Source organism: Brachycentrus maculatus, unplaced genomic scaffold (assembly GCF_059751285.1).
Source record: "Brachycentrus maculatus isolate JH-2025_06_01 unplaced genomic scaffold, ASM5975128v1 h1tg000396l, whole genome shotgun sequence".
Lineage (NCBI taxonomy): Eukaryota > Metazoa > Arthropoda > Insecta > Trichoptera > Brachycentridae > Brachycentrus > Brachycentrus maculatus.
In genome coordinates this window covers 450972-463745 of record NW_028281145.1, presented here as the reverse complement: position 1 = coordinate 463745, position 12774 = coordinate 450972, and the positions used below count along the sequence as shown (strand labels likewise).

Below are 12774 nucleotides of genomic sequence, written 5' to 3'. Positions count from 1 at the left end.
AAATAGTTTTCTTATTACACATAAATTAGTTTACAAAGCTATCGTTGACCTTTGTAATAGTGATAAAATTAGTAAAAAAATAATTAAGTATTGATTTCAATTGGTTTTCATATGCCACTCATAAAGAAACATTCTGTGAAAGTCGGAGCTGAGCCTCCATCTACTGCAACAAAGATTTTATAATTTTAAATTTCACGAGACGGACAAGATGGTGGATTTTATAACTAATTTAAATACGATTACCAGCAACTTGGAATAGGCTGGAGAACCAGTTTCATAAAGCATGATATGTAATCACTATAATTTTAATGTCACTACCCGAGAGATTCAGACACTTTGTAACAGCATGGGACTCGGTGCCTAAGGAATCGCAGGAGCTAGATGCACTAACTTCCAGATTCTTGATAGAAGAGGACATGAAAATTGCAAGCATGCAAGAAAGTAAAGAGGAAAAACGTGCAGATGTAGTTGCGTTTGCGGCAAAAAGCTAAATTAAATGTTTTAGTTGTGGAAATTTCGGACACTTCAAGAGTGAGTGTAAATTCAGAGGCGGAGGAGGCGCAAGACGCAGAGTGATGTCCGGAAAACTTATGAAAGTTGGATGTAAAGAATGTAAGTTTAAATGTTAATCAACATTTTCTAAAGAGGAAAGACTTTCCATATTTCCGTGTAAAAGAAAACTTCATCAGGAGTAATTACACCTGATAGAAGAGGAAAACATGTACCGATAAACAAAGCCTCATCCTCAAATATTGAGTTTATATTAAGGCATATTCGATTGTACCCTCAATACGAAACCAGAGAAACACAAGAGGCAGTCTTATAATTTTTATAAGGAAAATTTCAAAAAAGAAAATTTGTCATTTAACCGTTTGATTGCCGATCGTCGATTTTTGTCGATTCGTGTTTTAACGAAGATTGCCGATCTTCGATTTCCGTCGATTGCGTCAGTCGTGCTCTGATTCGCGCGTACGTAGGGTGTGGTGCTGCGGCGTTGGTAAATATTATTCTAATATTATCTTAATAGTTGTAAGATCGTAGTAAACCGTTTAAATTTCAGATTCATTTATTATTTTTTTTATTTTAGTTAATTTAAAAAACATAATGTCGAGCGCGTCCTCTGAAATGTCTGATAGCGGGAGCGACGATTTCCACTCCTCTAATTCAAGTTCGAGTAAGAGTAGCTCTGGTGAGAGTGATGTCATATCCGTGTTTCCCAACCGCAGGATGCGAATTTCCAGTAATTCTTCTGATCGTGACCAAGAAATGGAGAGTAACACCAGAAATTACTCATTTACAAATGTACCTCCCGGAACCAATTTTTCTACCGAAAATTCTCATTTTTTCGAAACGCCTGGACTTCGGGATCCTCCTCCGCGTGATTCCAAACCTATATCATATTTTGATTTATTTTTTAATGTCATTCTGTTAACAACGATAAAAAATGAAACCAACAAATATGCCCAACAATTTCTTGAAAACTCTTCTGACACTTTACGAAACAAATCACGTGCAAAGGCTTGGAAACCGGTGTCTGTATTGGAATTGAAGGCTTTCATAGCGGTCATACTTGAAATGGGTATTACACGACGACCGTCAATTGTTTCCTACTGGAGTACAGATTCGAGGGGCATACCATGGTTCAAACAAATGTTCTCAAGAAACCGATTTCAGATAATTTTGAAATTTTTTCATCTAATTGATAATTCCACCTTGGCTCCATCCAATCATCCAGACTACGACCCCTGTGCAAAATTCAATATGATAGTTGTCCATGCCAATGAAGTTTTCCGACGCCATTATATCCCTAATCGCCAGCTCTCTATTGATGAGTCATTGGTAGGGACTCATTGCCACTCAAAAATCAAACAATATCTCCCCAACAAAAAACACCACAGATGGGGAATAAAGTTTTGGATGTTATGCGACTCCATAACCCATTATTGCTTGGCATTTTTTTGTTACCGAGGAGCAAAATTAGAGCAAGACAAGGATGATACAAAAAAATTTGGCCTTGGCCATGTTGTAGTAATGAATCTGTTAAAAATTGGTAACTACCTGGACAAAGGTTATCATATTTTTGTTGACAATTTTTTTACAAGCATTCAACTGGCTAAGACTTTATTGGAAAGAATTACGTATATTACAGGAACCATCCGTCGAAACAGGAAATATATACCTTGTGAGGCACAAGTGTCTCAAGTTGGAAAACCTAATTATTATAAAAGTGACGACATTCTTCTCTGTTCATATCGAGATAAAAAAACCAAAAAACACCCGGTCATCCTAATTTCTACAAATAGTAATACGAGTGGCGTCACAGTGAAAAAATATAGGGGTTCATACGAAACGCAAACAGAAAAACCACAGATGATTCATGAGTACAATAAATACATGGGTGGAATAGATGAGTCTGATAAAATGTTGTATGTATATTTAGATGAAAGAAGAACATTGAAATATTGGAAAAAGGTAACATTTAACATTTTTGGAAGAATGGTTTTAAACGCATATATAATATATTCAATCAATAATGAAGGCAAAAAAATTTCAAGACACGAGTTCACATCAAAAATAATTGAATCGATTGAAAGGGAATGGTTACCTACAAAAAAAAAAGCTGAAATTTCTTCAACAATTTCATTCCATAAATCCAAACTGCAGAAGCTTCCAGGAAAGAATTTACGTCGCTGTGTGGTCTGTAGTAATAAAGATGGTGCTGGGCTGCGTAGATCAACGACTATTTGTGCTTATTGTAAGAAGGGTGTCCACACGGCGTGTGCAGGAAAGCACAGTTGTTGATTTTCTTTTGTTTTTCATTTTTGTCTTTCTTTTTTTCTAAATAAAATACTGTATTCATTTATACAAGCGTTTTATTTCAAATATTTCGACATTCTTTAATAAAACACCGAAAAAATCATCAAAATTCATGAAAATTCAAAGAATTTATGGGGTTTTAAAAAAATATATAGTTTCATAAAAAATGATGTTTTTTTGGTGGCATTTTACAAGAAACTGTATGCATTTTTTGGCACTCAAACGGTTAAGCACCCGTACAACGATACATGCAATACGTGTGATAAGTTGAAAATTTCCATAAAACAAAAGGATCTTGCAGAAAGCGAGAGAAAAAAATTCCAGCAGGAAAAAGACGAGCACGACGAAAAGGTCAGTGCTGCGTACAGTGAGAAACGGCAAGACAAGGCTAAAAGTCGCGCAAGTGGTGGAAAAATTATATGCAAAGCATTCGACCTACAAAAGGTGTTGGATACGCCATGTCTAACAACATTATAAAATACTTTTGTCTACATATGTATAATTTAACTGATCATCCGACACCGCGACCCGCGACGCGTCTCTACGACTGACACGAACTACGCCTCGGACCGTTTGTGCTCCGTAGACATCGGGAACTAACTTAGTGTAATGTTATAACGATTTAAAGTAAATAAACTTCAATATTTTCGATCATGAGTGTTGTCATTACAATCCCTGGTTTGACCTACAACAGAGCCCGAATGTTCCAAGAGAATATCATACTGAAGAGGGCAACAGGTTGTTACCGAAACTAGTAGGTTAATAAAAATGTGAGTGGATCAGAACACAAAGTATTTTTATTTCTCGAAATAATATATCAATATGATCAACAAAGTTAATGCTTTCAATATTCAAAACAGAATATCACACTTTTTATACTAATCTGCCACATAATTGGAAAACCTTCGATATTCATGCTGACATTTTAAGTTCAGATGAAGACTAATACAACTACCTATGACTGTTATTATTATTGTTATAACTGCAACCTATGACTGTTATTTGCTTAGACTGATTACTATCATAATTATTCAATTTATTTACGCTTCGTTTGATAATTTATGATTGTACTTAAGTTAATAAAATATTATTCACAAATTACAAAACAATTTCACTTTTGTAACACACCGATCTAACGCCCGCTGAATACTTTACTTTTCTAACACTCCCGCGTCCCGTCTCTTTCACACATGGCGGTAGCCCATACCGGACAGCCTATATAAGGCCATTTTGGCTACCTAAAAATCAGATAACCCGGAGCTCCTGCCGAGTAAACATCTTTAAGCTTTACGCCCATAGATGATCTCCTCCTTATAGCAGTTGACGACGATGTCGCAAATCTGGAGAGCAAAGTAAATAGAGCATTACAAAAGCTCATCAAATGGGAGAGCTGCACAAAGCTGCAATTCGCAGAAGAAAAAACATGTTCATAACAAGACGGCAAGTGGACCCACCTGAAATAATAATGAGGAACACATTCATTACTTACGCAAGTGATCTAAAAATTTTAGGTGTTGTAATAGATAGGAATTTAAACTGGTCAAAACACGTCGACACTGTATGCAAAAAGGCAGCAAAAGTAACCAATCAACTCTTGAGGGCGATAAAACCAACTTGGGGAGCGTCCCATGAAGTGATGAAACAACTCTATCACGGTGCAGTAGAGCCTATTTTCACATATGGTGCCAGTGCATGGGCAGAGGCGACCACAAAAAAATCAACATAAAGAAGCTCAATAGAGTGCACAGTCACAGCAATTAGATGCCGCAAGGCATACAGGACAATATCTCTGACTTCTGGACAGGCTTTAAGCAGTTTCATCCCACCGGATATCAAAATCCAGGATGCGGTGGAACTCTACTCTGTTAAAAATACCAAACAATTGAGAGATTTACCCAACGACCGGAAATATCAGGGAGTGATAAAAGAGAGCTACTGTACAGTCTTCCAAGCGGAGCTGTTTGCCATAAAAGAAGCCATTAAATATGCAATAAGCAAACCTCCAACCCATTGGGAAAACATCACCATACCGACATATTGCCAATCTTGCCTGGCCACCATACAAGACAGAAACACCCTTAACCCACTGGCGTTCGAAATCAAAGAGGGGATTCAAACATTGATGGCAAGCAAGCAGACGGTAGTACTGGGTTGGATAAGAGCACACATAGGTATCCCGGGAAAGGAGACAGAATTAGAATTCTTTTGAATATAAACATAGAGGACTAAAAGATGCTATATCCCGTAACTCTGAACATCTCACCTTCTGGACACAAGCTTTAAAAATATTACGATCATGAGAATTTGATGGCAATACTAAAAAAGAGCGCAGACCAGTAACAATGCATAATTTTGAAGTGACTAACAATTCAATGAGGGCAATTTGGGAAGATCTGCATAAAATGGGATTTAAGTAAGTGAACCATATTGACTTACTATTATAATTTAGTTAATATTATTTTTGTTTCTAATTTTTTTTCCCATCAGATTTATAAATTTACGGAGGCTAAATCAAGACCCCTTAGAAAATTTCTTCGGCCAAATTCGAGCACATGGAGGACAGAATTCGCGGCCATCGTGTTACTAGTTTATAAGTGCGTTTAAGGCTCTATTATTAAATAACATGACAACAGGTAAATCAATAGGGAGTTGTGAAAGTGATAGTGACAATATGAGAACATATAGTTTTTTTTAAAGTATGTATAAAAAATCACAGGATTTGTCTCCTATGGAGCTTTGTATGGATCTGTCTCTAGAATTTAATAATGAAATTGTAAGTGCAGAGCATTTACAATATATTAGTAATTATAGTTGTGATTTTTTGAAAAAAAAAATACAGGCTCTTTTTTTTCAGGCTTCGTATGTAGAAAAATCTTGACAAAATTAAATGTATGTAATTTATGTAAGGAAAATTTACTAAGCGAAAATATTAATTTAGATGAGCACAATTTAATAAAAAGTCTACAATATTCAGAAACAGGGGGATTGTTATATCCAAGTAGTGATTTTTTAAATAGTTTTCTTATTACACATAAATTAGTTTACAAAACTATTGTTGACCTTTGTAATAGTGATAAAATTTTTAAAAATATAATTAAGTATCGATTTCAATTGGTTTTCACATGCCACTCATAAAGAAACATTCATTAGTTTAATTTGTCATCATATTACAAAAAAAATATTGAATAACTTAAGCTCTTATTTTGCAGGCTTTATATGAAGACAAATCTTGACAAAATTAAATGTATGTAATTTATGTAAAGAAAATTAACTAAGCGAAAATATTAATTTAGATGAGCACAAATTGATAAAAAGTCTACAATATTCAGAAACAGGGGGATTGTTATATCCAAGTAGTGATTTTTTAAATAGTTTTCTTATTACACATAAATTAGTTTACAAAACTATTGTTGACCTATGTAATAGTGATAAAATTAGTAAAAATATAATTAAGTATCGATTTCAATTGGTTTTCATGTGCCACTCATAAACAAACATTCATTAGTTACTTTTGTCATCATATTACAAAAAAAATATTGAACAAGTGGTGTAGAATGTTTAATAATAAATTGAAACTTATTGATAAGAGAGTAAATACAGCAGACATGGAAACATTATTGAAAAAAAAAATACTAATAAAAACAAGATACTAATAATAGTTATAGTATTAGTATTATATTAGTAATAATAGGAAACTCTGTGACCTAGAGTACGCAGATGATGCTGTTATAATTGATGACTCCGTCGAGGGTCTTCAATTAATCGTCGACAGGGTAAATAGGTACTCTACGCACATGGGGCTTACAATAAATGTTGCAAAAACCCATGTGTTGTGCAACAGCTCGGCTGTCCAAATTTAAAACACAGTAAGGGACATTTTTTTTGTAGTACGTTTTTTTTGCATTTTTGGACTAAGTAGACTCTACTGCTACTACTAAGTGGACAGCCGAGCTCATGCATAGATGCCCAACAGCCCTTGACGTTTAGTAACAAGCGCATTGAAAGGGTCAAGAGTTTCAAGTACTTGGGAGTATACACGACTGAAAATGGCAGCCTTTAGAACTGGGAGTGCGATTAGGACTCGCAAATCAACAAATCATTTGTCATCAGAGACAATATAAAACATCAGTTAAAAATTCTACATTCAGAATTAACCTATCTACTTCACCCTGCGGAATGGGATTGCCTGGACGACAGAGCTCGGGATATAGCTAGTACAGTAGCTCATAAGAAAAAATCTTTACTAAACAAAAAATTAAAAAATCTGGTGATTAATAAAAAAAAAAAATAATGAGTCGACCCTAACTAATAACTATAGTGATCATAAATTCTTTGATCGAGTGGCTAATCTTTCCAATACAGTATTTAACAATGATCAGTTGCAATTATTATCCTGTGGACTGAAATACAATTTAGAACAAAAAAATATAAACTTAGATTTACAAGAATTAGCAGTAGACACTGAACTTGCCCTTTACAAACAATCGTCATCATTTAAATACAAATGTGCAGAAATAATAAAAAAATGTGCCCCGACTCATAAACCAGTGAACACAAAAAACATTAGTGATTGGGATGTAGCTTCATCTATTAAGGATTTATTAGTTACCAACAAACTAACCTTAACAAAAGCAGACAAAGGTAACACAATTATTATATTAAACACGACAGAGTTCCCGGCCAGCTTAGTGTTAACAGAAACTCACTTGAGTGATAGTAGTAATAATTTCAACCTACCGGGTTACAACTACTTTGCAACAAATATTCGTTTCAATAAATCAAGCGGAGTCAGTATATTCATCAGCAATGAATATGAAATAATAAGTACAAAAAAAGAAAAGATTCAATTTTCTTATGTCCAGAATGTCTAGAACAGCTAGGACTTTGTTTAGACCCATGTTTTCATTTATTTTACAAATAAAACTTATATTTTGTTGTTATAATGCCTGTGTTATAAAGCGGAGACTAGAGGCTTTTGAAATGTGGTCCTATAGAAGACTCTTAAGAATTTCCTGGAGAGACCACATCACAAATGAGGAAGTTCTTCAAGGAATCGAAGGAGGAAGGCACCTGCTCAGGACCTTGTCCGAAAGGCGTGGAAGATGGATCGGCCATGTAATACGTCAAGAAGGTCTCTTGCATGCCATAATGGAGGGTATGACTGAGGGGACAAACTCTAGGGGACGCCCACGCCGAGAGTACCTGGAGGACCTGTTGGTGGACATGCGCTGCTCATCATATGCAGATTTCAAAGAAGCCGCACAAGACAGGGAAGAATGGAAGAGTAGAATGGAGGAAATTGCTGCGAACCAATCCCAGGATTGAAACCAGAGAAGAATGTCTGTAGATTTTTTATTTTTTCATTTGCAAATGCCAGCTGCGCCAACTTGGACATTTCAGAGTATAATCATGTTCTAAGTTTCATAGGAAAGAAGGAACCAAAACTCATGAATGGCACCAATATGCATAGAGATACCACTGGAGTAGCAGCAGAACTTTTAACTATTTTAGTACTGGAAGAAATCACCAAACGAAAGACGTAAAATTAAAACTAGTCCTAAAAATAACACCAGATATTAATCTTTCGTCACAGAATCACTGGCTGCTCACGCATCACGAAATAGTATGTATTTCTAGAACATGTGCGTTAAGAGAGACTTATTTAATAGATTATGAAAATGCTTCAGTAAAATTAAGCATAAATCAATATACTATTTTTATTACAGAAATTAATCAGGATTTTAATTTCCATTGTCCTATTGTATTCCAAAAAATATAATAATTTATAAATGTCCTTAAAATTATTTTTTTTAAAAACAAAAACGAAAAAAAAAATGCCATAGTGAGATTGATCGAACCTTAGACTATATTTTATATTTTGCAATATAAAATTTAATTGAAATATTCAATTTTTTTTATGGAAAAAAAAAACAGATTGCTAATACAGGATTATCCAAAAAGATGTTATGGTACTCATATGATTATTTGAATCAACCTGAATAGTTAGAAAAAAATCAACAAAGATTTCATAACGATCCTCCAAGCCGTAACTATCCGTTGACTGCGTGAGAATTTTGTGCATACGGGGACTGTGACTTGTGTATAATAATCTCAAAATAATGACAGAAGTCAATCCCGTGTAAGTGGTAACATCTTTTTGGACAACCTGTATCATAAAAGGTAAAGTATGTGGGTTCCCTTGTATATAGTTAAAGTGTAGCATTTTCCTATAAATAATATGATAAATGAAAGTAAATGTTTATGAGGTAGTAAACAAAAGGTCACTCAAATTGCAACAACCATTCGTAAAATGACAAATTCCACCCGAAGTAGCATTTTGACTGCAGTAAAGTCTACTTTTCTAAAGGAAAATAAAATTGATACCTCTATTAAATTAGTGACTAGTTAATTATTTGTCAGTCTTGAGCATCTACTGGTTTCTCATTTACACTTTGGTTTCCAAAATCTGTCCGTCTCTTTTCAAGCTCTGCTGCTAATCCGGTTATAAGTGGGTGCTTGAATTTCCCTTGAGTTACTTTGAAGACTTCTTCCAATAGACGAGGTGATTTTTCACTCTTTTCATATTCAAATGCTTGAAGGGCAAAGTCAAATCTGTCTAGTTCCTTCACAAACTTTGCCTCGGGACTTGACTGAGTTTCATACTCCTGAAACAGTAAAGACATATTTATTAAAAAATCTGAATTGATGTTTCTTTATATACTGTGAGATGGACAATTTGAATCTCTGTTGTCTTTTGTATGCTGACAATGCAGTACTTCTTGGTAATATCAAAGTAGACCTGCGCTGGTGATGAAATTGTATGTGTGCAAGGAAAGTGTTTTGCTGTATTTTTTCCTTCATATTCAGATACTTACCAGAGCTAACATTACAAAATTGTTACATTTCAAATTCAACTATGGTCATTAAAAACAACATTTAGGAATAATTACATTTATCCAGTTTTTAAATCACATTTTTATATGGTGTACAAAATACATATTACCATTGCATGCGGTAGATTTTAGTGCGGTAAGGGAAAGGTTAAATACATTTCCCAATAAATTAAAAGGAACAAAAAAGGAATATAAAAGAGAAATACAGCTGTGCAGAGCGGAGAATTTAGCTCTGGACCTGAGACTGCCAGTCTACCATGATATCACAACATCCAGAAAATTAAAACTCGATCGAATGCATGTTAGTAAGGTTAGGTTAGGAAAACTAGTGGTTTATTGAATTACCTTGTATAAATCATAAAGCAAGTTTCCGGAAGGTCCGGTAAGTTTGGCAATATCTTTCATGGCTTCATCTTCCCTTCTGTGCTTTTCTTCCGGTGTAACACCACAAAATGGTGTTAGATCTCCCACTATACACTCTGCCAGATCATGAACCAATGCTGGAAACAAGTCGAGGAAAGTATATATGTATAAATTGTAAATGAAAACACTTATTTTTTACCACTTGAGAATTACATATATTTTAACGACTAGTTTCGGAAGCTACGCTTTCAGAAGGAGAATGGAGCATGAAAAAAAACATAAAATTAAAATTAGTGTTAAATGAAAATACTTAAAGGATTCATCAAATTTATAGCTTTATTTTGTTTCAAATAACATATTGATTTTCAAATGAAATTCTCCTTAGGGTGGAGACTGACCGAAGCATTTTGTCATAATGTAACATGTTACGATGTGAGCATTCAGGCAGTCAGTAAGCGAGCTGAGCTGCTTGCCGCTCATTCCGAATACTCCATCCGAAGTCGGATGCAATTTTAGGTCAGTATCAAGGTTGCCAATCTGTGGGAAATTCCCCAATCTGCGGGGAATCTTTTTCTTTCTTCATCTGGAGTAAGCTGTAATTTATAAAGATCACAGAAGCAAGAATCACACCTTCGTCGTCCGACTTTTTAACTACGAATGCGAAGATTCATGCAGATTTTGGGTTATTGATTCTATACGAATTTAATGCAGATTTCCAGACTGAAATTTAGATTTTTGGTTTGGCATATGGCAACATTGAGCACAAGGCCACAAGTGAGCAGTTGTGTTCTAAACGAGCACTGATCAGTCAGCGATGCCGTAACGTCATAACGTAACATGCTCGCCGCGAGCGATGTTACGTTACGACGAAATGCTTCGGTTAGTCTTCACCCTTAAGGCGGAGACTGACCGGAGCATTTCGTCGTAACAAAACCTTTGTAACATCGCTCGCGGTGAGCATGTTACGTTATGACATTACGGCATTGCTGACTGACCGCGATCAGCGCTCGCTAGTGGCCTTGTGCTCAGTGTTGCCATGTCACACCAAAAAAATCTGAATTAATAACCCAAAATCTATATGAATCTTTGCAACATTGCATTCGTACTGTAGTTAAAATGTCGATGACGAAGACGTGATTCTTGGTTCTGTGATTTTAATAAATTACTGCTTACTCCAAATGAAGAAAAAAATATACGGTGCCAATCCCCACAAATTCCCCGCAGTTTGGAGAATTTCCCACAGATTGGCAACCCTGTACTAACCTAAAATTGCATCCGACTTCGGATGGAGCATTCGGAACGAGCGGCGAGCAGCCCGGCTCGGTGTACTGACTGCCTGAATGCTTGCATCGTAACATGTTACGTTACGACGAAATGCTCCGGTCAGTCTCCGCCTTTAGATATATTTCCTGTATCTTCCCGAGGTTAGTGGTGTTGACCTTGATTTCTTCAACATTTTGTAAGATGGTGTCTTCGGTCACCAAATTGCAATTTACAATCAACATATTAACTCAATAGAAAGAACCTTTTGGCCAGGGGATAAAGGAGTTAGTTATACATCTTGTTAGATTACAGTAAAACAATTTCTTACCTAGTTCTAAACACTTGAGCCTGTCCAACTCATCCGTTCTATTTAATAGAAAAGTCATTATACCCATTCTATACATGTGGCCGGCGATTGACTCGCAATCGGGAATATTCCTGAGTACCCAACCAGTTCTTTTAACATGCTGAAATATGATAATCGATATTAGCAAATGACACTACATGCTCAAGGAATGTTATTGCTCCAGTATAATTGTGTGTTACTAACCTTTAGACGGCCAACTAGTTCAAGGAAGTCAATAAGTTTAGCAAAATCGAAATCCGCCATCTTACGCAAATATTCTAATGCCGGTTAAAAACGATCTAATGAAAAAGTATGAAGCAATTAAGTAGAACAAGAGCCAAAACTATAATATTTTGAATCGATGCTCGACCCCAACATAACACTGATTGTACTCGTGTAATTCACGAAATAATCACATGCAATAATTTTCCCTCTAGAACTAGAGCATTTAGGTTATTTTAGACGCGAACGATTCCGCGCGTTTTTGGATCACTTCGTGATATGCTATAATCTATGGAAACACACTGGAACAAATCTATGGCGGTAGCAATAGACAATACAATAATAAAACCATTTTCGAAATACATAGTACCTACCTAAAATTTATAGAAAGATACTCGGCAACAATTTATACAATACCAGTGTCAATACAATAACAGTGTCACCCAACTTCACCCGTGACTTGTTGTATTGTAATATTTTATATGATCGGTCTCGGATATACAATATGTTTATTTTGATCTTCGGAACATTAATGCAGCGTAAATAACTCTGTTGCGCCTACTAACAAAGTAAACTTCTCAGGCTAACAAAAGTATTGGATTAAACTATTGGATGAACAGAGAAAGTTCCTTGTCGATAATAAAACTATTTATTTCGGGTCAAAAAATAACGTTTGGATTAGCAAAAGAAAGCTTTTTGAAATAATAACCACTAATCGGCTCGTCAGACCACTTATTTTATTTTTGAATGAATGTTCTTAATTCTCACATTTTTTATGAATTCAGATTTTTTTGGTACTGCACATGTTTTTGAATTTTTTTTTCTCCAGCTAAAAGTTAAATATTTTAAACATTATTTAGGTACGTTTTT

At 35.1% G+C, this 12774-nt stretch overlaps 1 protein-coding gene across 2 annotated transcripts; it reads right to left on the bottom strand.

Moving 5' to 3' along the window:
• Window positions 1-1065: 1065 nt before the first annotated feature.
• LOC148302918 (5'-deoxynucleotidase HDDC2) lies at window positions 1066-12190 on the bottom strand. 2 transcript variants are annotated; one of them, XR_015838557.1, is made up of 5 exons: window positions 11887-12190; window positions 11665-11803; window positions 10056-10210; window positions 8969-9482; window positions 1066-8927 (listed from the first exon to the last, which is right to left on the bottom strand). XR_015838557.1 is itself a non-coding variant. In XM_088270795.1 (4 exons), exons 1-4 carry the CDS (start codon window positions 11944-11946, stop codon window positions 9234-9236), a joined length of 603 nt encoding a protein of 200 aa, XP_088126921.1. In that variant the 5' UTR covers window positions 11947-12190; the 3' UTR covers window positions 1066-9233. The 2 variants fall into 2 exon arrangements, 1 of the variants encoding a protein (XP_088126921.1); XM_088270795.1 differs by having other exon boundaries at window positions 1066-9482.
• Between the last annotated feature and the right edge of the window lie 584 nt (window positions 12191-12774).

Bases quoted from the DNA above. Each gene is read 5' to 3' on its own strand.
- LOC148302918 (XM_088270795.1), bottom strand. From the start codon at position 11,946: ATGGCGGATTTCGATTTTGCTAAACTTATTGACTTCCTTGAACTAGTT. The intron at 10,211-11,664 runs GTAAGAAATTGT...ACTTGTTTCCAG, and splicing joins GCTCAAGTGTTTAGAACTAG to CATTGGTTCATGATCTGGCA. The intron at 9,483-10,055 runs GTAATTCAATAA...TTACTGTTTCAG, and splicing joins TGCTTTATGATTTATACAAG to GAGTATGAAACTCAGTCAAG.